The sequence below is a fragment of the Geotrypetes seraphini genome, chromosome 1 (genome assembly GCF_902459505.1).
Source record: "Geotrypetes seraphini chromosome 1, aGeoSer1.1, whole genome shotgun sequence".
NCBI lineage: Eukaryota > Metazoa > Chordata > Amphibia > Gymnophiona > Dermophiidae > Geotrypetes > Geotrypetes seraphini.
In genome coordinates, this window is record NC_047084.1 from 52,433,136 (window position 1) to 52,457,822 (window position 24,687).

At 40.5% G+C, this 24,687-nt stretch overlaps 1 protein-coding gene across 2 annotated transcripts in view; it reads left to right on the top strand.

Moving 5' to 3' along the window:
- Window positions 1-24,687, top strand: part of LOC117354239 (chondroitin sulfate proteoglycan 4-like) — an 80,644-nt gene that overhangs the window by 35,872 nt on the left and 20,085 nt on the right. For both annotated transcript variants that reach the window (XM_033931380.1, XM_033931390.1), the window contains exons 6-8: window positions 8,544-8,742; window positions 12,936-13,067; window positions 16,824-16,996. In XM_033931380.1, coding sequence (XP_033787271.1) covers window positions 8,544-8,742; window positions 12,936-13,067; window positions 16,824-16,996 — 504 coding nt within the window. The remainder of the gene's footprint in view (window positions 1-8,543; window positions 8,743-12,935; window positions 13,068-16,823; window positions 16,997-24,687) is intronic.

Below are 24,687 nucleotides of genomic sequence, written 5' to 3' on the forward strand. Positions count from 1 at the left end.
ACCTTGGATCCTATTTGTGGACTTGAGTAGAGATTTAGCTTATATTTGATGTTTGATTGAAGTATTATGTTTAATTATTAATTCTTTTGCTGAATTTCCTTTCTGTACAAGTTACGCTTGATTATATTGAAAAAATTCAATAAATATATATAAATAAAAAAAAAAGAAAAATAGACAAATATAGTGCAAAATATAGACAGCATATATAAATTCTCAAAACTGACACATTTTGATCACTAAATTGAAAATAAAATCATTTTTCCTACCTTTGTTGTCTGGTGATTTCATGAGTCTCTGGTTGCACTTCCTTCTGACTGTGCATCCTATCTTTATAGCCTATATATTTATTTATTTTTCTCTCTCTCTGTGTCTCTGACTGTCTCTATCTCCTCTCCTCTCCTCTCCACCGCCATTCCCCAACCAACATTTCTCTCTGTCCTTCCATGAGTCTAACTTTTCTTCCTCTCATCCCCCAGATCATGTGCAGCTTTTTTCATCACTGCTTTCCAGCCCCATGCCCATTTCTCCTTCTATCACCCCTCTCCAACACCATGCCACGTCTCTCCCTCCATCACTATGCCCAACATTACTCCTCCTTGCATCCCCTTCAATTTATCCCTCTGTTCCCTCTCCACCACCATATCCAACATTTCTCCCTCTCATCCTTCTATTCCCCATACATCTCTACCTCACTCCTCTCTCTCTCTCCATGCCCAATTTTCCTTTCTTCCTTTCCCCATGTGCACCATCTCTCACACACTCATGCTCAACAATTCTCTCTTTCTATTTCTTCCCCACCTTTGTCCCAAGTTAGTGCCCCCTTCCTTTCTCCATTCTGTGTCCAATATTCATGCCCCTCTTTCTTTCTCTGTCGAGTTCGTGCCCTCTCCCCCTCACTGCCTTCCAATCTTTGTCCCACCCTCTTCCTCCCTCCCCCCGAAGCCGACCCATGCTAAATCCTGCCTGCCCTCCACTGAAGCCGCCACCAATTCCTACCTTCCACTTGACAAGCTCCATCCACACACACAAACACCCCACCGCCGCTGCTGCCACCCAACAAACTCCATTCATCTATCCCCTGCCGTTGCCGCAACTCTGGGCAAGGAAGGGCCAGGCATGTGCAATATTTGCACACAGCCGGCCCACAAGCCTTCTCCCTGATGTCAATTTTGATGTTGGAGAAAAGGTTCTGGGCCAGCCAAGCAGCGATCCCACTATGCTTTTTACGCTCCTGCCCCATGCAGAGCCGTCAACAAAAATGACTGTCATGAGTTCCCGTGATCTCATGAGACTATATCGAGACAACCATTTTTGTTGACAGCTCTGCACAGGGCAGTAGCATAGGAAGATTGCTCCTGCCCCGCTTCACCGCTAGGCCACCAGGAGGGGTCTGGGTTTAGAAACTCACAAATAACCAAAGTTATGAGTTCTAAACCTGCAAATTTGGAGGGAGATGTGTAAAGTCAAAAGAGTTGGCATTTGTGAAATGTAAACTTGAAGAAGAAGAGCACAGATAGGAACACTGCACAAAACTGAAAGAAGCCAAGAGAGAGATACGCTGGTGAAAGTAGAAGAACAAATGTCTAGAAATGTGAAAAAGGGAGACAAATTTTTTTCAGGTATATTCGTGAAAGAAGGAAGATGAAAAATGGAATTGTGAGACTGAAAGAAGCTATGAACCGCTGTGTGCATAGTGATGAGGAAAAAGCAAATGTGCTAAACAAATAAAGGGGCATAATCAAAAGAAATGTCTAAGTCCGATTTGAATGTAGGGCGCTAGTCGCCCAAAGTCGGTAGCACCAAAATGCCCATTCTCAAAGTATGTCTAAATTTTTTTTTTTTTTTCAAAAAATTGTCTATCCGTACGTCCAGGCGTTTGATCGTCCAGACTGCCAGTACGTCTGTATTTATATCATATTCTCATGCAAATATTTGTCCACATCCCAAATGTCCAGCACAAGACTTTTTGGACGTGAGAGGGGCCAGCATTGTGATGGACTGGCCACCCAGACATAGCAAGAGAGTAGTGGGTCACTTTACAGGGCAGTGCTGTAAACTTCACAAAAAGGGTGCCACATAAACATCTCACCACAACTCCCTTATAGGTCATGGTGAGCCTCCAAAACACCCTCCAAATCCACTATACCCATATGTCTACAACCCTAGCTGCAGGTGGCACCTATATGGTAGTACAGTAGGGTTTTGGGGAGGTTTGCAGTGGTTAGAGTGGCTAATGGGCCTGGGTCCTCTCTATGGTTCACTAGCCCACCCCCCAGACTACTTAAGCCACCTCTGTGCAGCTCTACTAGGCTTTCCTATGCCAGGTGCTAGTGTTCTAGAGGCAGATATGTACGGTTTTATTTTGATTTTTATGGTGGGGGAGGGGGGAGTCTGTGATCACTGGGGGAGTGTATGGGTGTCTGTAGTGGTTATCTGGTCAATTTTAATATCTTCTGGGCACGTAGACCTGTTTTTAGATCGCCTAAATCACAATGTATAAGTTCCATCTAGGTTTCAAGTTAGGATTTTATATACCGCCTATCAAGGTTATCTAAGCGGTTTTTTAAATCAGGTACTCAAGCATTTTCCCTATCTGTCCCAGTGGGCTCACAATCTATCTAACGTACCTGGGGCTATGGAGGACTGAGTGACTTGCCCAGGGTCACAAGGAGCAGTGCAGGGTGTGATCCCACAACCCCAGGGTGCTGAAGCTGTAGATCCAACCACTGCGCCACTGCCGTATGACTAAGTCTAGGTTGGCCCACATCCCGCCTTCAAAAATGCTCCTTTCAGTTCTGGGCGCACAGCGAAATTCAGAGGTCTAAAAAGCCTCTGGATACATCTAAAAACCTGTTTCGATTATCAGTACTTGGACGACCTATCTTTTAGGTCATCCAAGTGCCGACTTGAGAAGAGTTTTAGATGCATTTTTCTTTCGACTTATGAGCCCTATACTTCTGTTCTGTGTTCAAGGGAAAAAATCCTGGAAAATTGGCTGGCAAAGTTACACATGAGAATGGAGTAGATACTGTGCTGTTCAAGTATTTATGAACAGCGTGAAAATTTGAAGGTAGGCAAAGCCATGGGACCAGACGGGATCCATCCCAGGATATTGAGGGAGCTCAGAGATGTTCTGGTAGGTCAACTTAAAGGTTCTGTGGGATGGGAGAAGAGTGGATGTGGTCCCTCATCACAAAAGTGGTCGCAGAGATGAAGTTATTGGAAAAATAATGGAAGTGAAGTAAATGCTGCTTAGTTTGCCCTGTTTTTTTTATTGTTCTACTGTGAAGCGCTCCTGAAGGAAAGGATAATGAATTTCCTAGAATCTAATGAGTTACAAGATCTGAGGCAACATGGTTTTACTAAAGGTAAATCATGCCAAATGAATCTGATTGAATTCTTTGACTGGGCGACCAGAGAATTGGATCGAGGATATGCGCTAGACACAGTCCCTCATAGGAGTCTCTTGAACAAACTTAACAGGCTGAAGTTAAGACCCAAAGTAGTGAACGGGATTAGAAATTGGTTGACGGACAGATGTCAGAGGGTGGTGGTTAATGGAATTCACTCAGAGGAAGGAAAGGTGAGTAATGGAGTGCCTCAAGGATTCTGTTCAATATGTTTGAGAGAGACATTGTTGAAGGGTTAGAAGGTAAGGTTTTCCTTTTTGCAGATGATAAGATTTGTAACAGAGTAGACATCCCGGAGGGAATGGAAAACATGAAAAAGGATCTGCAAAAGTTGGAAGAATGGTCTAATGTCTGGCAACTAAAATTCAGTGCAAAGAAGTGTAAAGTGATGCATTTGGGGAATAGAAATCCAAGGGAGCTGTATTTACTAGGAGGCAAGAGGCTGATATGTATGGACAGGGAGAGGATCCTTGGAGTGATAGTGTTTGAGGATTTGAAGGCGATGAAACAGTGTGATAAAGTGATGGCTGTAGCCAGAAGGATGCTAGGCTGTATAGAGAGAAGCATAACCAGCAGAAGAAAGGAGGTGTTGATGCCCCTGTACAGGTTGTTGGTAAGGCCCCATTCTGTCCAAGGATATAAGAAGATTTGAAGCAGTCCAGAGGAAGGCAACAAAAATGGTAGGGGGTTTGCATCATAAGATAAACAAGAAGAGCTGAACATGTATACTCTAGAGGAGAGAAGGGACAGGAGTGGTATGATACATTTAGCTACTTGAAACCAAATCTTTTCTAGAGAAGGGAAATTGGTAAAGCTAGAGGGCATAAATTGAGGTTATGGGGTGGTAGACCTAAGAGTAATGTTAGGAAATTCTTTTTCACAGACAGGGTGCTGGATGTCTGGAATGCCCTCACGAGGGAAGTGGTAGAGAGGAAAACAGTGACAGAGTTCAAGGAAGAATGGGATGAACACAGAGGATCTCTTAATTAGAATATGACTGATATAAACTGAAGTACTAAAGCCAGTACCGGGCAGACTTGCTGTATATGGCAATTCGGTTTAGGATAGGGGTGTCTAACTCAATCATATAAGGGGCCAAAATCTAAAACATAGGCTAAGTCGCGGGCCAAATTTTTTATTAAGATACTTAGAAGTCCTTTTATTAAGGTACGCTAACCGATTTATCACTCACTAAATGTGCACCTTAATAAAAGGACGCCTTAGTTTTAGTAGAAGTATAGGGTTACAACCTCTCCAACCCCATGCCTGCTCGGTGATGTAAACAAAATAAATAAGACTTTTCCTCTCTCTTTTAGGTCCTAGTTCACGCTTGTTGTCGAACACCAGTATACACATTTCAAATCTGACATATCTGAGTTTGACACCCCTGGTTTAGGATGTGCTTGGGTGGGCTTCAGGAGTCCCAGCAATTTGGAACGGGAAGACAGTGCGGGGCAAACTTTCACAGTTTTAATCCTGCAAAAGTTTTGAGATGCTGTCAAAGCTCACTCCAGCCTATTGAAACCAACTGCAGTAGTTGGAACCCAAGGACAGTACCAGGCGGACTTCTAAGATCTATAGCCCAGAAATAACAAAGTAAAAAAGACATTTTAATCATGAAATTGTAATGCATGTAATTATAGGGCAGACTGGATGGACTGTTCAGGTCTTTTATCTGCTGTCATTTATTATGTTACTATGTAATCAACACAGAACAAAACAAAGGCAAAACCAACAGGATCTGCAGTGAAGGATGCGAAAACAAAAACAAGGGAAACTGCAGAAACACGTACAATGATGCAGGCTATTTATTTGTATAAAATAATTGAGTGCAGTTAATAATACCACCTTAAAAACAAACCTAGGGACTCGACACGGTCCGTGTTTCAGTTAACACGCCTTCATCAGGGGGTCCTAATAAACCAGAATAAAACATGATATATATAATCATAGTAAAATTACAAATACAGTATACGTAAAAGTAAAATATAAACAACTTTATGAATTAAGCAATTGGACATGTAAAGGCGTGCACTAGAAAATAAAAATAAGAAATAGAATGTGACATAAAAGAAGAATGTGACAAAAAATAAGAAATGGAATGTGATAAAGATAAGCATAAATAATATGAAGTAACCAGTGTATTATACAAGTGAAATTAAAATAAATAAACAGTGAAGACAAACCAAAAAGAAGGGACTGTGATCAAAAAGATAGTTGGAAATAAAATGGATAATAAAAAGTAGAAAGGGGCTAGGATAACAGATAAAACAAACAACATACCCAGGTCGATAAGGGATCAAGTAAAACCGCAAACAAGAAAACAGTAAAAATAACCTGTGAAAATAAAACTGGATTAATAATACCATAAAAAGAATACTCAAAACCCTGAAGTCTAAAAAGATGACGATTGAAACCTAGAGCTGTAAAATAAGATATCTGAATCAAAATATACCATGAAAAAATGCTCAAAACTCTAAAATCTAAGAGGATGACAGTTAAATGAAAGGCTGTGAATCAATATATCTTAATCAATAGATGCCATGAAAGAAATACTCAAATTCCTGAGGTCTAAAAAAAGTGGCAATTGAAACTGTGAATTAATGTGACTGAATCATTAAATAAATAGTCCTACTCTTCTTTTGTGCACAGAAATACTTCACCCTTTATAATGTATTTCTCCCTTGGGGTTCATTTTTTTTTAAGCCTAGCTGCATGACTGCATTTTTTTGGTATTAAATCTTAGACAGGAATGGGGGCAACCTGTGGGCCAAATGTTGCCTGCCACTGTATTTTATGCAGCCTACGAAACCATGAAAAACTATACACAGAAAGCATCATTAACCAGAGTTTAGCGTTTATTTTAAAATAACTGTGTTTTGCAAATATTTTCAGACAAGCCATTCTAGTAGTGTTCTATATTTTTTTGTTACATTTTTACTGGCCAATATTCAGCCAAAGCAATCAAGGTTGTTTTTAACAATGACCGCTATAGGTAGACTTATTTTCAGATATTCATTGCCAAGCCATGTCCGGGCATCGGCTTTGAATATCCAAGTCTAATTGTGTAAGTGCTGGCCACCAACTGTTATGCAGATCCTGGCTAATATTCAGCTGGAACCCACATAAGACACATAAGGAAAAACTAGGTAGAAATATGAGTCCAACTTAACGCTATGCAAGTGTCTATGTTGACAGCTTACTTTTTATAGTCGGCATTACTTTTCTTTCTTAAGAATTTCTTAGTATGGTCACTAGTGGGCAGCGTAGTCATACATTTTTAGAAATGCATATTTCAAATCAGTTATGGCCTGACACTGAGAATTTGATTGAAATGTGGTTTAAATTATGTTATTTATTCAATTTTTCTAAAACAGAATTTAAACAAAAGCATTCCAAAAGCCGTGTCATTCTACCAAGGAAGCTGCAATGTTCAGGTTAAATCAGGACATAATTGTTCTTATATCGGAGAACCTATATAAATACATGAAGTGGGCTTAGCTGGTCTAAAAATCTTTGGTGTCTTTAGAAGGTTTGCTTTCTGTTTCCTACTTTAAAAATATTAAACAAGTACAATAGAAAAGTTTGGAAAAGAGTATAGAAAATAATCAAAATTAATTTTCTGTTTTCAAATTATATTGAGTAGAAATAATCTTTTGTACTCGGTTAAGTATTTTTTAATTGAAAATGGAGGTATGCTCTGTTTTTCAGATTCTGGTTGCAGGATTGATTAGCCCTCAGAACCAATTAAGTCCTAGATACTTTGGGCCCTGTTTATTAAACTACAGTAAGATTTTACAGTTACCATTTATTTGCCAAAATTAATATGCAGTAATTTTAGATTTTAGGCACTCTTGCCCCGGCGAGCAGCAACACCCCTCCCCGGCAAGATCAGGGCAAGAGTGAGCCCAAGCCCTCCTGCCTCGGTGAGCCGTGACCCCCCCAACAAGATCAAGGCAAGAGGGAGCCCAAGCCCTCCTGGCCAGGTGACCCCCCACCCCCACTAAGATACAGGCAGGAGGGATCCCAGGCCCTCCTGCCTTTGACAGGCCATTATATAAAAAAAAAAACCCTCCTTTTGGACGGGTTTTTTTTATAATGGACATTTTTCCTGCTTCTGCTTTCAACGTTTAGGGCCTTAGGCCAAAAGGGAGACTTTTTTTTTTATTATGCCCCTCAGAGGATTTAGAAGTGAGTAGTTTTTCGAGATTTGCAATTATATTGTAAGTCACTTTCATGAATCGACCCCCAGGTGCAGTCTCCCATCATGAAATGTGTTTTGTCTGATCAGTCATATTTTCCACAAATGGTACATATCTTAGACTTATTCTGCCAGGGGTATGTAAACTTATGAGCACAATGAACCTTGCCAGGTGACCCCCCCCCCCACTGAGTGGATTTTAAGTCTCACAATGAATTTGTCTTTCAAGTTCATCACTTTTTAAACCAGTCTGACTATAATAGTTCTTCTCTGTGCTACTTATGCAAAATGTAGTGGCCACTTTCTCCTTGTGCATTGCTACTACAATTTATCATTTCTATAGCACTGAAAGGTATATGCAGTGCTGTACTTTTAACATTCAGTAGACGGTCCCTGATACGAAGAACTTGCAATCTAATTTGGACAAACAGACAGGACATCTCAGGGTTGGGGTGTTGCTAGCAGAAGAAATGATACAGTAGATAGAGGTAACTGATGGTGAGTGAATTAAGAGTTGAAAGCAGTTTAAAAACAAAAGTGGGATTTTAGCTTGGATTTGAATACTGCTAGAGACGGAGCATGACGAATTGACTCTGGCAGCCTGTTCCAGGCATACGGCGTAGCAAGAAAGAAGCGTCCAATTAGGATAATGCCCAGTAAAAACCTATGTACAATAATCCTTTTCCTCTGCCAGGGGGTATATCAAGCTGCTTATAGTGATATGCTTATAATTCTAAATAGAGCAAAAGTTCCAGTTTTTGTGTATGTATTTAAGCATGGATTGTTTTGCCGTGGATTGTTTAAGATTTGGAAATGATTTCTTCATGTTCTGGCTTATGATGATGGATCTGTATAACATTCTTGAAATTGAAATACCGTACGATGTTTCTCAGGCAAACCAGAAAGCACTTCTCTTTCTTTCTTTCTTTAAGGTTTGGGTGTCTTCAATCACTGAAATAACCAAGGGTGATCTCAATGCAGAAGACAAAGACTCTTCACCTGCAGAACTAGTGTTCTCCATTACACCTCCTAGCAATGGCCATTTGGCTCTTAAATCATCTCCAAACAAAAGCATCCTCAATTTTACCCAGGCTCACATAAATCAGAGACAACTGTTATTCATACACAATGGTATGTCATAAATTACATTACATTACATGAGTAATGTGCATCTACATCATGCTGATTTTCTCTTTATCACGCATGATAAAGAGAAAATCAGCATTGCAATCATTTACATAATAGAGTTGCTTATTATTAATGCTAACACGAAAGTTTTTATGCCGATGATGCGGTGGTGGTAGGGTCTTAACCCTTTCAGGACCAAGGGACATATTTGTCCCATAACTTTAAAATCCTATAAATTTTGATTGGGATAGTCTACAGTTCTAAATTTGATATGTACGGATTCCATATGATACTGCCTTTATGTAAACAAACTGGTTCCGACATTCATTCATTAGCGTCGTTGCTAGATTGACGAGAAGATTCACTTGCCACACTGTCCATAAGCCAGAAGTGTGATTTTTTTAAATAAAAATAATGATATTTCACAAAAAAAATCAATTTTTTGGCATCTGCAAGCCCTTTTTACCATAAAAATGTCGTCAAAACCACAAAAATTGGCCTACGATCCTTATGGTCCTGAAAGGGTTAAGACTCACCTAAAACTGAGGCTTTGTAGACATAAATATATTTATAACACTCAAGCTTAGTTAACAATTAGTGGAGAGTATTAGACTTATTCAAGTTTTAACTTCTTTCACTCCTGTTCAGTCCTGAAATTTGTCCAGTGTGCAGTGGCAGCCAAAAAATCAAATAGGATGCTAGGAATTATTAGGAAAGGGATGGATAAATAACACCAGGTATATTATAATGCCTGTGTATTATTCCATGGTGTGACTTCACTTTCAGTATTGCATTCAGTTCTGGTTCCTGTATCTGAAAAAAGATATAGCGGAAGTAAAAAAAGATTCAAAGAATGACCAAATGGTAAAGGGAATGGAACTCCTCTCATATGAAGAAAGGCTAAAGAGATTGGGGCACATCAGCTTGGAAAAGAGATGGCTTAGGGAAGATATGATTGAAATCTACAAAATCCTGAGTGGTGTAAAATGGGTAAAAGTAGATTGATTTTTTTACTCTGTCAAAAAATACAAAGACTAGGGGACATTCAATAGAAATAAACCAAAAGGATGAAATATTTTTCACTCAAAAAACAGTTAAGCTCTGGAACTCGTTCGAAGAGGATGTAGCAAAATTGTTTAGCATATCTGGGTTTAAAAGATTTGGAAAAGTCCATAGTGTGCTATTGAGACAGACATGGGGGAAACCACTGCTTGCCCTGGAATTGGTAGCATGGAATGTTGCTACTATTTAGGTTTCTGCCAGGTACTTGTGACTTGGATTGGCCACTGTTGGAAGCCTGATAGGGCTAGATCAGTGGTCTCAAACTCACAGCCTGCGGGCCACATGTGACCCACCAATTACTATTTTGAGGTCCTCTGTATTATAAAGAATGATTCTTTATGGAAAACTTGTGCCTTAAGTGTCTGGCGGTTGCATCCGGTGGTCGCTGTAACCTCGCACATGCATTTTCCTGCGTCTGTACACGACTGTGAGGTGGAGTGGAGAGGACAATTGCGGACAGATGCAGGAAAGCACTTGCGTGAGGTTATAGCAGTGAGGCGGACAACGTTCCAGAACGTAAGGTAACCATTGGAGGCAGCGCAGCTTATGCGTGTGTCCGGTGCTGGAGGAGGTGAGAGCTGAAGGCAGTTGCGGACTGCTGGACACTTGAGGCACAAATTTTCCATAAAGAATCATTCTTTATAATACCGAGGCAAAATCTTGCCTGTTGCAGTTGATACTTTGATAGTTTTTTACTTTCTGCATGTTGCACTGCTTTCAGCTGTGTATAGCTGAAATTATCAGAAGTAATTAAGGAAAGATTTATAAACTATAATGAGTTTTACCTCATGCAAAATTATCATTTCTTTAATAAGACATTAACTATTTTTTCTGCGGCCCTGTAAAGGGTTTGAGTTTGAGACCGCTGGGCTAGATGGACCATGGGTAGGTCCCAGTATGGCTATTCTAATGCTCTTACATGTGAGATACACACGTAAACAAAGAAAAATGATGGCAAATAAAGGCCAAATGGCCTCTCCAGTCTGCCCATCTGCAGTAACCATGATCTCTTCCTCTCTCTAAGACAGTGGTCTCAAACTCAAACCCTTAGTGGGGCCACATTTTGGATTTGTAGGTACTTGGAGGGCCGCAGAAAAAAATAGTTAATGTCTTATTAAAGAAATGACAACTTTGCATGAGGTAAAACTCTTTATAGTTTATAAATCTTTCCTTTAACAGTTAAAGGAAAGATTTATAAACTATAAAGAGTTATACCTTATGCAAAATTATCATTAACTATTTTTTCTGCGGCCCTCATATTTAAAGTTTAATATCTTTCCTTTCTCAAAACTGACACATTTCAATCACTATATTGAAAATAAAATTATTTTCCCTATCTTTGTTGGCTGGTGACTTTATTTTTCTGTGCTTTTAACTGTTTCCAGGGCCTTCTTGTCCTTTGACTGTTTTTCTCTCCGTCTTCACTTTCTGCCTTGCATCCATCTTTGGCATTAACTTAATATTCAATTTTTCTACTTTCTTTTCAAAATCTACATTTCCATGTCTTACCTTCCCTTCTATCTCTCTCTTCTTCCATCCCTATTTCCATGGTCTGACATCTCTTTCTATCCTTTCCCTCCCTCCTTCCTTCCTTCCTTTCTTTCCCCTGGTTTGGCATCTGTCTCCTTCCCTCCCCCAACTTTTTATTTCTTTCACCCTGCCTCCTTCTTTCTTTCTTTCTTTCTTTCTCCATGCCCCCTTTCTTTCTATATGTCTGTCTGTCTTTCTCTCTCTCTCCGTGCCCCCTTTCTTTCTTTTTTTTCTTTCTCCATGTCCGCCCTTTCTTTCTGTCTTTCTCTCTCCATGCCCCTTTCTGTGTCCCGTCTCCCTTCTTTCTTTCTGTCTCCCTTTCCCTCCATTTCTTTCTTTATTTTTCCCTGCCCTCCCCTAAGCCACCTCCATTGGGGAATAGGCCGCCACCGCCGAGGTCTTAGCTCTCCCTTCTTATCTTCCCCAGCGCGGGGCCGACCAATTCTCGCCACCTGACGTCAATTCTAACGTCAGAGAGGAAGTTCCGGGCCAGCCAGGCAGCGATTGGCTGGCCCGGAATTTCCTCCCCGACGTTAGAATTGATGTCGGGTGGCGAGAATTGGTCGGCTCCGAGCTGGGGAAGATAAGAAGGGAGAGCTAAGACCTCGGCTCTGGCCTGTTCCCCGATTGCGGTGGCTTGAGGGAGGGCAGTGGGAAGGGAAACAGATTGGGAACCCCTGCTTTAGGCGAGCCGCAGTCGAGCTCTGTATGCGATTGTCCTCTCCATAATCGGAAAACTTGTGAAGTGGAGAGGACAGATCGTGGGCCGCAAAATAGTCCCTGGGAGGCCGCATGCAGCCCATGGACCGCGTGTTTGAGACCGCTGTTCTAAGAGATCCCACGTGCCTATCTCATGCTTTCTTGAATTCAGACACAGTCTCTGTCTCCATCACCTCTTCCAGGAGACTGTTCCATGCATCTACCACCCTTTCTGTAAGAAAGTATTTCCTTAGATTACTCCTGAACCTATCACCTCTTAACTTCATCCTATACCCTTTCATTCCAGAGGAAATGAAAGACTCAACTCACCACTTAGGTATTTAATTGTCTCTATCATATCTTCCCTTTTATGCCAAAGTATACATATTGAGATCTTTAAGTCTGTCCTCATAAGCCTTATGATGACCATGCACCATTTTAGTAGCCTTCCTTTGGACCGACTCCAGAAGTAGGAGTACCACCAGATAGCACCTACTTTTATGTGATCTGCGTATAGATGTTCTTGGAGGTGTGGTTCAGACAGAGTGGGATGCATATGTATTAACACTTTTGGAACAGGTGTGAAAAGCTCCTTGTTATAAAATTGCCCTGTTTATTTAAACAGATTAATGTATTTTAATGAGGGGACAGGTTGTGTGCCAACTTCATTTATCAAGTAAAGCCCATTTACTCTACAATGATTAAAATCAATATAAATAATAATAATGTATTGGTAAATTTTAGAACTATATTTTTCACATTGCCTTGAAGCAAATTTCTGTAATTTCAGAATAAAAGACAATTTTTTTCCTTTAACTTTTCATGATTTTAGTCACCATGCTACTTCAGCTTTTATGTATGTAATTTTTGTGGCTAATTGTTGTTTATCTTCTTTTTTCCCCCAGGAGCAATGTCTGGTGGCTTCAATTTCCAAGTTACAGATGGTGTGAACTTTGCACCTCGACAAATCTTTATCATCACAGCCAGAACTTTGGTTATTAGTTTGGAAGCAAACAGAGGACTAGGTGTCTTTCCAGGTAAGAGTTAAACTATTGCATTATTTTCAGGATTCTGCTTTCATTGTTTCTTCATACTGTGTATAATTATTAGAGTGCAACAGAGTGGCTTTGGTGCACAGAGTTTTATCACTGATGCAAATGAGCTGGTGGATCAACTAGGTCCAGTGATGGTTCATTAAATCAGGAAAATGGGCAGACTGGAGAAGTCATTATCTGCTACCACTTTGTATGTTTTCCTTTTTCTAAATACCTAAATCAACTATGGTTCCTCTTTATAACAGTCAAATAAATGGGCTTCTGATTATTAAGGGCTCCTTTTACAAAGCTGCGCTAGCAGTTTTATTACACGTACTGGATTAGCGCGCGCTATAGCGCACTAGCCGGAAATCTACCACCTGCTCAAAAGGAGGCAATAGCGACTTGCGCGTGCGGCAATTTATCTTGCGCTATTCCACGCATTAAGGCCCTAGCGCGGCTTTGTAAAAGGAGCCCTAAGACTGATGACCCCAGTTTTGGCATGGGAGGGATCATTGGTAAATACTAGGCTCATAATTAGCATTACCACCCTGCCCCCAGTTTCCCTTAACTGATAGACCTTTGGTATAGACCTGAGGTCTAATCACTGCATCAGCAGCTATAAAACATGCAGGAGACTAAGCCAAACCACACTCCAACCCCAGGCCCCACTTCTCATATGAAAGCCAGGAAGGGGCCAGGCCACCAATGGGCCTGAAAGCAGAGCACAAACATTGCTTCAATCCATAATCTGTACTTGGCCAAATTTCTGACTTGCTTTGAGGTAAGAAATAAATGGAAACTGGAGAAAGACTCAGTAGTGCAAAGGGTGTAAAAGTCTGGGCCATAGTTTGGCGAGTGGTTTTTGGGTTGTTGTTTTTTTTTGCTTTGGGAGCAATTTCAGATTTGGCCTTTGCATGAATTTAGCATGATGGCTTTACTTCTGAGTTTTCCACACTTTCTACTTTGGGAGTAATTTTAGTTCAGGGAAATCATTAGTAAATTGGTGATCATGACCTGCTGGATACCTGGTCTGGAGGCGGCTAGGTCCCGACATCATAAGTAGTGGGCCGCGGGGCTTGGGCCAGCACCGGGGTTTTGGGCGGGTACGCGCACCCATGAAATAAAGGGTCAGGAAGAACAGAACACTCCATAAAAGCTGTGGGAAGTGTCCAGCATATGCTGGGACCCTGATAAGGAGGACACCAAGGTCCCATAGATTGAAAGGTGGCTTAAATGGCCACAAGCATGGAGAGGGAGAGAAAGAAGTCTGAGAGAGGCGCAGAAATTGTATCCTCTCATTGGCTGAGGTTCCTAGCAACAGGAGGGGGAAATCAGAGTGAGCTCAACCTTCTCTCGAACCAGCACGAGAGGGCGAGATTAGGGTACAGCCACAGCCTGTATTTGGACTGGGACTGCAGTTTTACCTCCAATTATATAAAACTTTGGAGGCAGTACTAGAGGGAAGTTTTTGGGGTACAGTGCATGGATGTATGTATGTGAATAAATGTGGTGTTCATGCTGGGCCCTGGTTTTAATGTATTCCATAGAATGGTTTGTGTATGTGGATTCTAAAAAAAATTTTTGTGTGACACTTGAGATCTTTATTCAGAGCTGTGTGGTTGCTGGTGATTTTACTGGTGGAGTGAGTAAATATTTGAGGTTTATTGGACAGTAAATTTAAATTTTTAAGTTAATTTGACCAGGAAGTAATTTGGATAAAAGAGTTGTGTGGGTCTATGGAAGTTTTAAAGGAATTTTCTTGTTCCTTCTGAGTGTTCAGAAGGCTAATTGGCTTCAGAGGTTGCTCTGAAAGATCACATATCAGTTTCTTCATTTAAAAGTTAATTGATGAATTTCTCTGTATGAAAAAAAAGTTACTGGATGAAGGAGAATTTTCATGTTCTTTTGTGAGAAACTTAGAGGAACTGGACAGAGAGGCTTCTAGTTTTAAAAAAGAGGCTGAATAAATTTAAAACAACTGTTTAAAGACTGTCCTGTAAAGAGTGACAAATTAAAAATATTTTTGGTAAAGCTTTAAAGAAAGCCTTATTTTAAAATTGAGAATTTTTGAGGACTGAACTTTAAATATTTATGGTTAATACCAAAAGGAAAGGCTAATTTAAAATTGTCTCTGGAAAACCTAATTTTGGTATGATGTGTCTGGTCTAGAGCTCAGGGAAGAAAAGCTTTAAAGCAGGGGTGTCCAACCTTTTGGCTTCCCTGGGCCGCACTGGCCGAAAAAAATGTTTCTGGGGCCGCGCAAACGCTGCAGCAAGACAGAGGAGGGAGCCGGCAAGACGGTAAACACCCAGGGGCAGCAGAGGAAAACACTGCATTGCTGTTGACCAGGGCCGCTCAAAATACCTCATGGGGCCGCAGGTTGGACACTCCTGTTTTAAAGTAAAACTGTCATGGAATGTTGGGAAAGCACTACTAAGGTTTTAGCTGTGCTGATACCAATTGAAGCAGTGTTTCAAGCCATAGCAGAAAACTGGAAAAGAAGTTATATAATATCCAGTTTGGTAATTTTTGAGTAGCTAAAAAGCTGAGGATGTTAGTGTCAACTGGATTGAGTTAACAAAACTTGAATGTGAGTGGCATTGGTGACAGTTCTCAGGGTGGGAGGTTTATAATAGGAACCTCATTTTATTTTATTATACAATAGCAAGAGACACACAGCTTCACTGATTAGATTTGCACACACAGAGAGCGAGGGTTTTGCTGTCTTTTGATTTATTTTAAGGAAGAGTAGTCCAGATCCTGAAGTCCTCGCATCCAGGCACAAGTGGCACTCCAGAGCAGCGAAGACCTGGTACCCCACGCAAGCAAGCAATGAGGGACCGAAGATTGAAGGTTTCAATTGAAGAGGTTGTTTTTTTTTCTGTGTGCACACCCAACTATTTTTTTTTGGGTGGTTGATACTTATCTGACCTGGAAAGTATTTGATTCCTACAAGAAAACAGAACAAATGTTAAAAACATTAAATTAAACGAGCTAAGGTTTAAAGAAAGTTACACTAGAGAAAAAAAGTAAGGAAAACACAAAAGAAGGGAAAAAGGAATACTTAGCTATATTCATACACGTATGGGAAAAAGGCAATTTTACACAAAGTAACCTAGCATATATGAAAATTAGTTGTTGACAAGGTGGAAAGAATATTAAAGCAAGTACTTATCTGAGAAGTTTCACCTCAATATGGTAATTTTACTGAGTGGAATCATGAAAGACACAAGAAACAAGCTATTTGAGCATTTTATTCAATAGAATTGTTGTTAAGAAACTTTAAGTGACTCTTTAAGTGTGTTTTTAATTAGAATAACAAATGATTGCACTTTGAGTACATTTTTAAATGGTTTTTAATATATTGCATGCACTTTAAATTTATGGAAAACACTTTGAAGTAAGATTTACAGAAGTGAACTTATAAGGTATTACGTGCAATATAATTTAATTTATTTTAGATTGGATCTTGTGAGAGTGTTTTCCTTTACCAGGAATACATTGAAGAAGAGCACACATCCAGATCATTTGCAAAGTTTTAAACATCTGCAGTTTTTACGGGAGGAAGTGTACTCTGACCCCGGGGAAATTTTTACTTACCACCCGGTACTGTGACCATCAGCTAATATGCTGCTGAATTAGGTCAGAGTAACGCTGAAACCCAGAGAGCACTGCAGGAGTTTTCATTTGGAACACCTTGTGCCAAAAGAATACATCATTTGTGCAATTTAGGATTTTTTTCTTTGCAATTTTCAGGAACAAAGAGAACTATTTCATCCAGTGAACTAAAAGCTGTAACCAATGATGAAGCTAATGTAGGAAACAGAACAATAACATTTACAGTTGTTAACCCTCCAAAGCTTGGAATGCTGAAAATACTTGGCCCTGACAACACCTCCCAGGATACTTCAACTTTTACACAATCCATGGTAAAGATACGGTGATGTACAAAACCATTGCAGTGTACAGTACTGTTACAGTAAGCATCTTACTGGTAAAAGCAAAGCACAGGGAAACTGCAAGTGAAAGACTTACAAGACATGAGATAAATGATTGCATTATTAAGAAAAGTATTACAAAAATAAAATGTTTTAATAATGTGACATGGTCACATTTCAGGATATGCCTTCTCAGAGGTACAAATCCAGATACAATTTAATAAAAACAGGTCCAATAATGATATACTTGGAATGTAAGAATTGCTTTACTTGGTCTGACAAATAGTTAATCAAGCCCAGTATTCTGTTTTTCAACAGTGGCCAATCCAGATGACAGGTTTCTGGCAAGATCTTGATCCATGCTTCTCACCCCTGAGGATAAGCAGTGGCTTTCCCCAGGCCTATCTTAATAATCGTTTAAGGATTCTATGTCCAGGAACTTGTCCAAACATTTTTTAACCCAACTATGCTCACTGCTCCGGCAACAAATCCAGAATTTATAATTGTTTGCTCTGTAAAAAAAAAACATTTTCTCCCATTTGTTTTAAATGGATTACTCGGAAAGAGTAAATGATAGGTTTGCTGATATCTTTTTGTCTCCACTCAGAATTTTACAGATTTCTATCATCATAGCATATGTCCCCTAAGCTCTCTCTCCTCCAAGCTTAAGAGCTCCAACCTCTTTAGCCTTTACTCATAAGAGAGTATTCCATCCCCTTTAACATTTTGGTTGCCCTTCTTTATACCTTTTCTAATTATATATTTTTGAGATGCAACAACTAGAACTGCACACAATGCAGTAGTATATTCTTTGTTTTCATTCTTTTTCTAGTGTTGCAATTCCTAGCATTCTGTCTGCTTTTTTGTCTGTTTAGATCCTTTTCTTATTTAGTGACTTCTAATGTTGAATCTGGTATTGTGTAACTCTTAAGTTGATTACTTATTCTTTTTCATTTAGCTCTTGCCTTTTTCACTAGTAGCGCAAGGTGAATCACATTGATACAATAGATATTTTCCTGTCCTCATAGGGCTTAAAATAACATAACATAACATCATGCTTCTTAACCATGTAACCATAAGTTCTATGTGGTTTACAAAAGATTATAAACTAAAAACAATTTAAGAATGACGGAAATAATTATTTAACCAAGTATTTTGTAAAGAGATAAGTTTTCAGTTGAGTTCTGAAATTTTTTATAAGAACAGGCTCCAAGCAATAACAATCGAAATTCTCTGTCATGTGAAGCTGCTTGGAATGCTAAAGTATAGTCCAGAAATTTCTTGCTTTTATAGCCCTGTACTGATGGGAAGGTAAACAGAGCATGAGATTTTCTACTATTTTTATATGATGCCAGAGAGAATCTATTAACCATATAAAATGGAGCGGTACCATACATAACCCAGCTTAAACAGAACACGAGCCTCCATTGGCAGCTAATGCAACTCACAATAGAATAGAGTCACATGATCATATTTTTTAAGACCCTAGATCACAGGTGTCAAAGTCGGTCCTCGAGGGACGTAATCCAGTCGGGTTTTCAGGATTTCCCCAATGAATATGCATGCACTGCTTTCAATGCATATTCATTGGGGAAATCCTGAAAACCCAACTGGATTACGGCCCTCGAGGAGGGACTTTGACACCCCTGCCCTAGATCATTCTAACCGCTGTATTCTGAATCAATATGAGTCTAACCATCTTTCTTGGGAATTGTTAAATATACAATATTACAATAATCCAAAAGACTCAGTAATAAAGATTGTACCAGAAGTTTAAAAGCGGAAAAATCAAAAAAGGGTTTAATGGTATGTAGTTTCCATAGTGTGTAATAACCCTTATGTACCACAGCATCTATTTGTTTTTTCAAGGTCAGATGCTGATCCAAAATAACTCCCAGTATTTTAATTGTTTGTTGAATTATATACACAGTAGAATTTATACTAATCGAAGGCTCGTACATAATCTTATGTGGCGACACAACAAAAAATTTTGTTTTATCAGGGTTAAACTTGAGTTTGAAATCCTGCATCCAAGAGTTCATCAATTTCAACACAGACTCAATTTTATGAGAGATATGAGATAAAACTGTAGCACAAGGTATGACCCCCTTTCTAAAATTCCACGGTAGCAGCCGCTGTGCAGCAAATGTTCTGATACCCATTAAATACCTATGGCATCAGAGCAATTACTGCAGCAGCAGCCACTATTGCAACTTTGTAAAAGTTTGTACCTAAGGCAATAGAGGGTCAAGTGACTTTCTGAGAATCACAAAAAGTGATAACGGAATTTGAACCTGGTTTTCCTGGTTCTCAACCTGGTTTTCCTGGTTCTCAACTAACTGTTCTAACCCTTAGGCTATTCCTCCATTCCATTCTTTCCTATGTGTATCATCGCTTTGACCTTCTCCACAGTAAATGTCTTCTGCCATTTGAACACTCAGTTTCACAGGATCCTCTTGCGATGCTGATAGAGTTTGCATGTAGTTTAACAACTTTGAAAGTCATCTGCAAGTTTGATCACCTCATTTGTTATGTCCAGATCATTTATAAATATATTAAAAAGCATTAGTCCCAGTACAGATCCCCAGGGTACTCCATTATTCACCTTTCTCCACTGAGAAATTTATCATTTAACTTTGCTCTGTTTTCCATCTCTTAACCAGTTCCCAGTCCACAACAGGATATTGCCTCCTATCCAATGACTGTAATTGCCTCAGGAGTCTTTCATAAGGTGCTTTATCAAACGCTTTCTGAAAAACAGATGCACTGTATCAGCTAACTAGCCTTTATTTGCATATTTATTCGTGCATTCCAAAGATGTAGAAAATTGGTGAGGCAAGATTTCCCTTAGCTAAATCTATGTTGATCCTTCTCACCTTAAATCATGACAATATATTGAATAATTTTTATCTGTATAAACATTTCTGCAACTTTACTCGGAACTGATGTCAGGCTTACTAATCTGTAGATCCCAGATCTTCTCTGAAATCCCTTCTAAAAATTAGTGCTAACATTGGTGTGTGCTTCCATAAACTCCTGCAAACAACAGTGAGACATGATTAATCTGAAGATTTTAAACATAGAAACATGATGGCAGATAAAGGCCAAATGGCCCATCCAGTCTGCCCATCCATAGTAACCATTATCTCTTCCTCTCTCTCTAAGAGATCCCACTGACTATCCCAGGCTTTCTTGAAATCAGACACAGTCTCTATCTCCACCACCTCTACCGGGAGACTGTTCCATGCATCTACCACCCTTTATATAAAAAAGTATTTCCTTATATTATTCCTGAGCTTATCACCTCTTAACTTCATCCTATGCCCTCTCATTGCAGAGCTTCCTTTCAAATGAAAGAGACTTAACTTATGCACATTTATGCCAAGTAGGTATTTAAATGACTCTTATCACATCTCCCCTCTCCCGCCTTTCCTCCAAAGTATACAGATTGAGATCTTTAAGTCTGTCCCCATACGCCTTATGACAAAGACCACGCACCATTTTAGTAGCCTTCCTCTGGACCAACTACATCATTTTTATATCTCTTTGAAGGTGCGGCCTCCAGAATGGTACACAATATTCAAAATGAGGTTTCACCAGAGTCTTATACAGGGGCATCAATACCTCCTTTTTCCTACTGGTCATACCTCTTCCTATGTACCCTAGCAGCCTTCTAGCTTTTGCCATCACTTTTTCAACCTGTTTGGCCACCTTAAGATCATTGCATACAATCACATCTAAGTCGTGCACATAAGTTCTTCACCCCCTAAATTGTACCTTTCTGTTGGGTTTTTGCAGCCCAAATGCATGACCTTGCATTTCTTAGCATTAAATTTTAGCTGTCAAATTTCAGACCATTCTTCAAACTTCGTCAGGTCTTTCTTCATGTTATTCATACCATCTGGCATATCTACTCTATTGCAGATTTTGGTGTCATCCACAAAGAGGCAAATTTTACCCGACAACCCTGCAGCAATATCGTTTATAAAAATGTTAAAAAGAACAGGCCCAAGAACAGAACCTGGAGGCACACCCGGGCAAACCGGAGATATCGATGAAGAAATGGAAGCCAAGATGAAGCGTGAATGCAAAAGCGGTAACACGGTTATTATGGGAGACTTCAACTACCCCGGGATAGACTGGAGTCTTGGAAGCTCAAAATGCGCTAGGGAGACAGAATTCCTGGAGGCTACACAAGATTGTTTCATGGAGCAGCTTGTTAGAGAACCAACGAGAGGAAATGCCACTCTGGATCTAATCCTAAATGGGTTAAGGGGACCTGCAAAGGAAGTAGAGGTAGTGGGACCGTTGGGAAACAGCGATCATAACATGATCAAGTTCAAGGTTGAGGTAGGAATACCGAAAGGAAAGAGAACCATAGCGACAACTTTCAACTTCAGGAAAGGAAACTATGAAGCAATGAGGGAAATGGTAAGGAAGAAACTTAGGAACACTTCCAAAAAATGACAAACGGTAGAACATGCCTGGTCTTTTCTCAAGAACACGGTGAGCGAGGCGCAAAATCTGTATATCCCCAGATTCAGAAAGGGGTGCAAAAAGAGTCGAACAAAAGGCCCGGCGTGGATAACTAAAATAGTGAAGGAATCGATAGGCAATAAGAAAAACTCATTCAGGAAATGGTAAAAGGACAAAACTGAGGGGAATTGGAAAGAGCATAGGAAGTATCAAAAAGAATGTCACCGAGTGGTTCGAAAAGCCAAAAGAGAGTATGAAGAGAGGCTAGCCAGGGAAGCACGAAATTTCAAACTGTTCTTTAGATATGTTAAAGGGAAACAACCGGCTAGGGAGGAGGTGGGACCGCTGGATGACGGAGACAGGAAGGGAGTGGTGAAGGAGGAGAAAGAAGTGGCAGAAAGACTTAACAAGTTCTTTTCGTCTGTATTTACAAACGAAGACACATCCAACATACCGGACCCTGAGCAATTCTTCAATGGAAGTCAAGCAGAAAAATTAACATCCATGGAAGTGAGCCTTGAAGATGTACGCAGGCAGATAGAAAAACTAAAAACTGACAAATCCCCGGGTCCGGATGGAATCCATCCAAGGGTTCTGAAGGAATTAAAAGAGGAGATAGATCGCAAATTTGCTGCAGTAGTTCCGCTATCCCTGAAAACAGGCATGATCCCAGAGGACTGGAAGATAGCCAACGTTACGCCCATCTTTAAAAAGAGATCAAGAGGTGACCTGGGAAACTACAGACCGGTGAGTCTGACCTCGGTTCCGGGGAAAATGGCGGAAGTACTGATAAAAGAAAACATCGATGAACATTTTGAAAGAAACGAACTTCTGATAACCAGCCAACATGGTTTCTGCAAGGGGAGATCATGCCTAATGAACTTATTGCACTTCTTCGAAGGAATTAACAAACGGATGGACAAAGGAGATCCCATAGACATCATATATCTAGATTTCCAAAAAGCCTTTGACAAGGTGCCCCAGGAACGCCTACTCCGGAAATTGAAGAATCATGGGGTGGAAGGAGACGTACATAGATGGATCAGAAACTGGTTGGCGGGTAGGAAACGGAGGGTAGGAGTGAAGGGCCACTACTCAGACTGGAGGAGAGTCACGAGTGGGGTCCCGCAAGGCTCGGTGCTCGGGCCGCTGCTATTTAATATATTCATAAATGATTTAGAAACAGGGACGAAGTGTGAGATAATAAAATTTGCGGACGAAACCAAACTATTTAGTGGAGCTCGGACTAAAGAGGACTGCGAAAAATTGCAAAGGTACTTGAACAAACTAGGGGAATGGGTGTCGAGATGGCAGATGAAGTTCAACGTTGAGAAATGTAAAGTATTACATGTGAGAAACAGAAACCCGAGGTACAACTATACGATGGGAGGGATGTTATTAAATGAGAGTACCCCAGAAAGGGACTTGGGGGTAATGGTGGACATGACAATGAAGCCGACGGCACAGTGAGCAGCGGCTGCTAAGAAGGCAAACAGAATGCTAGGCCTAATCAAGAAGGGTATTACAACCAGAACGAAAGAAGTTATCCTGCCATTGTATCGGGCGATGGTGCGTCCGCATCTGGAGTACTGCGTCCAGTAATGGTCGCCGTACCTTAAGAAGGATATGGTGTTACTCGAGAGGGTTCAGAGGAGAGCGACGCGTCTGATAAAGGGGATGGAAAACCTTTCATAAGCTGAGAGATTGGAGAAACTGGGTCTCTTTTCCCTGGAGAACAGGAGACTTAGAGGGATATGATAGAGACTTACAAGATCATGAAAGCATAGAGAGAGAGTAGAGAGGGACAGATTCTTCAAACTTTCGAATAATAAAAGAACAAGAGGGCATTCAGAAAAGTTGAAAGAGGACAGATTCAAAACGAATGCTAGGAAGTTCTTCTTTACCCAACGTGTGGTGGACACCTGGAATGCGCTTCCAGAGAGCGTAATAGGGCAGAGTACGGTACTGGGATTCAAGAAAGGATTGGACAGTTTCCTGCTGGAAAAGGGGATAGAGGGGTATAGATAGAGGATTACTGCACAGGTCCTGGACCTGTTGGGCTGCCGCGTGAGCGGACTGCTGGGCCCGATGGACCTCAGGTCTGACCCGGCAGAGGCATTCTTATGTTATGTTCTTATGTTCACTGGTAACATCCTTTTCCTCAGAGCGATCTCCATTGATCACTACCCTCTGTCGCCTTCCACTCAACCAGTTCTTGACCCAGCCTGTCACTTTGGGACCCATCCTGGGGGCTCTCAGTTTATTTATTAGACGTCTGTGTGGAACACTGCCAAAAGTTTTGCTAAAATCTAGCACACAAACTCTATCCAATTCTCTAGTTACCCAGTCAAAGAAATTGATAAGATTTATCTGACAAGATCTACCTCTAGTGAATCCATGTTGCTTCCGGTCCTGTAATCCACAGGATTCCAGAAACTTGACCATTCTCTGTTTTAAAAGTGTTTCCATTAATTTGCTTACCACAAAAGTCAGACTTACTGGCCTGTAATTTCTTACTTCTTCCTTACTTCCACTTTTATGGAGAGGGACCAAATCCATCCTTCTCCAGTCCTCCGGTAACACTCCCAATTCTAGAGACTTGTTGAAAAGGTCAGTCAGCAGAGCTACCAGAACTTCCCTAAGTTTCTTCAGCACCCTCGGATGTACACCATCTGGCCCCATCGCTTTGTCTACCTTTATTGTAGCTAGCTCCTCACAAACACAACCCTCTCAAAAACAATCCCTATTCACATTTGTCTTCTGCGGTCCTGCTCCTGGTGCTTCAGCCGTGAACACAGAACAGAAATTGTTAAGCAATTCGGCCTTTTCTTTATCAGCTTCTACATATTCCTCCCCTTCACCACCTCCTTTCTATCCCTTCCCTCCAGCTAGTTGTTTCCCCTCTGTATCTGTTGCCCCAGGCTTCCATACTGCTGTATCTGTCCCTTCACTCATTTTCCCCTCTGTAACCTTCCATATGCTCCCCCTTCCCCAATAACACTTTGCATTTTTTTCCTTATGTGTCATCTTCCAGATATCCTTTATACCAGGGATGGGCAAACTCGATCCTTGAGGGCTGGGCTACAAACCAGTTAAATTTTCAGGATTTCCACAGTGAATATATGTGAAATATATTTGCATGCAATGGGAGGCAGTGCTTGCAATAAATCTCATGCATATTCTTTGGGGAAATTTCAAAAACCTAG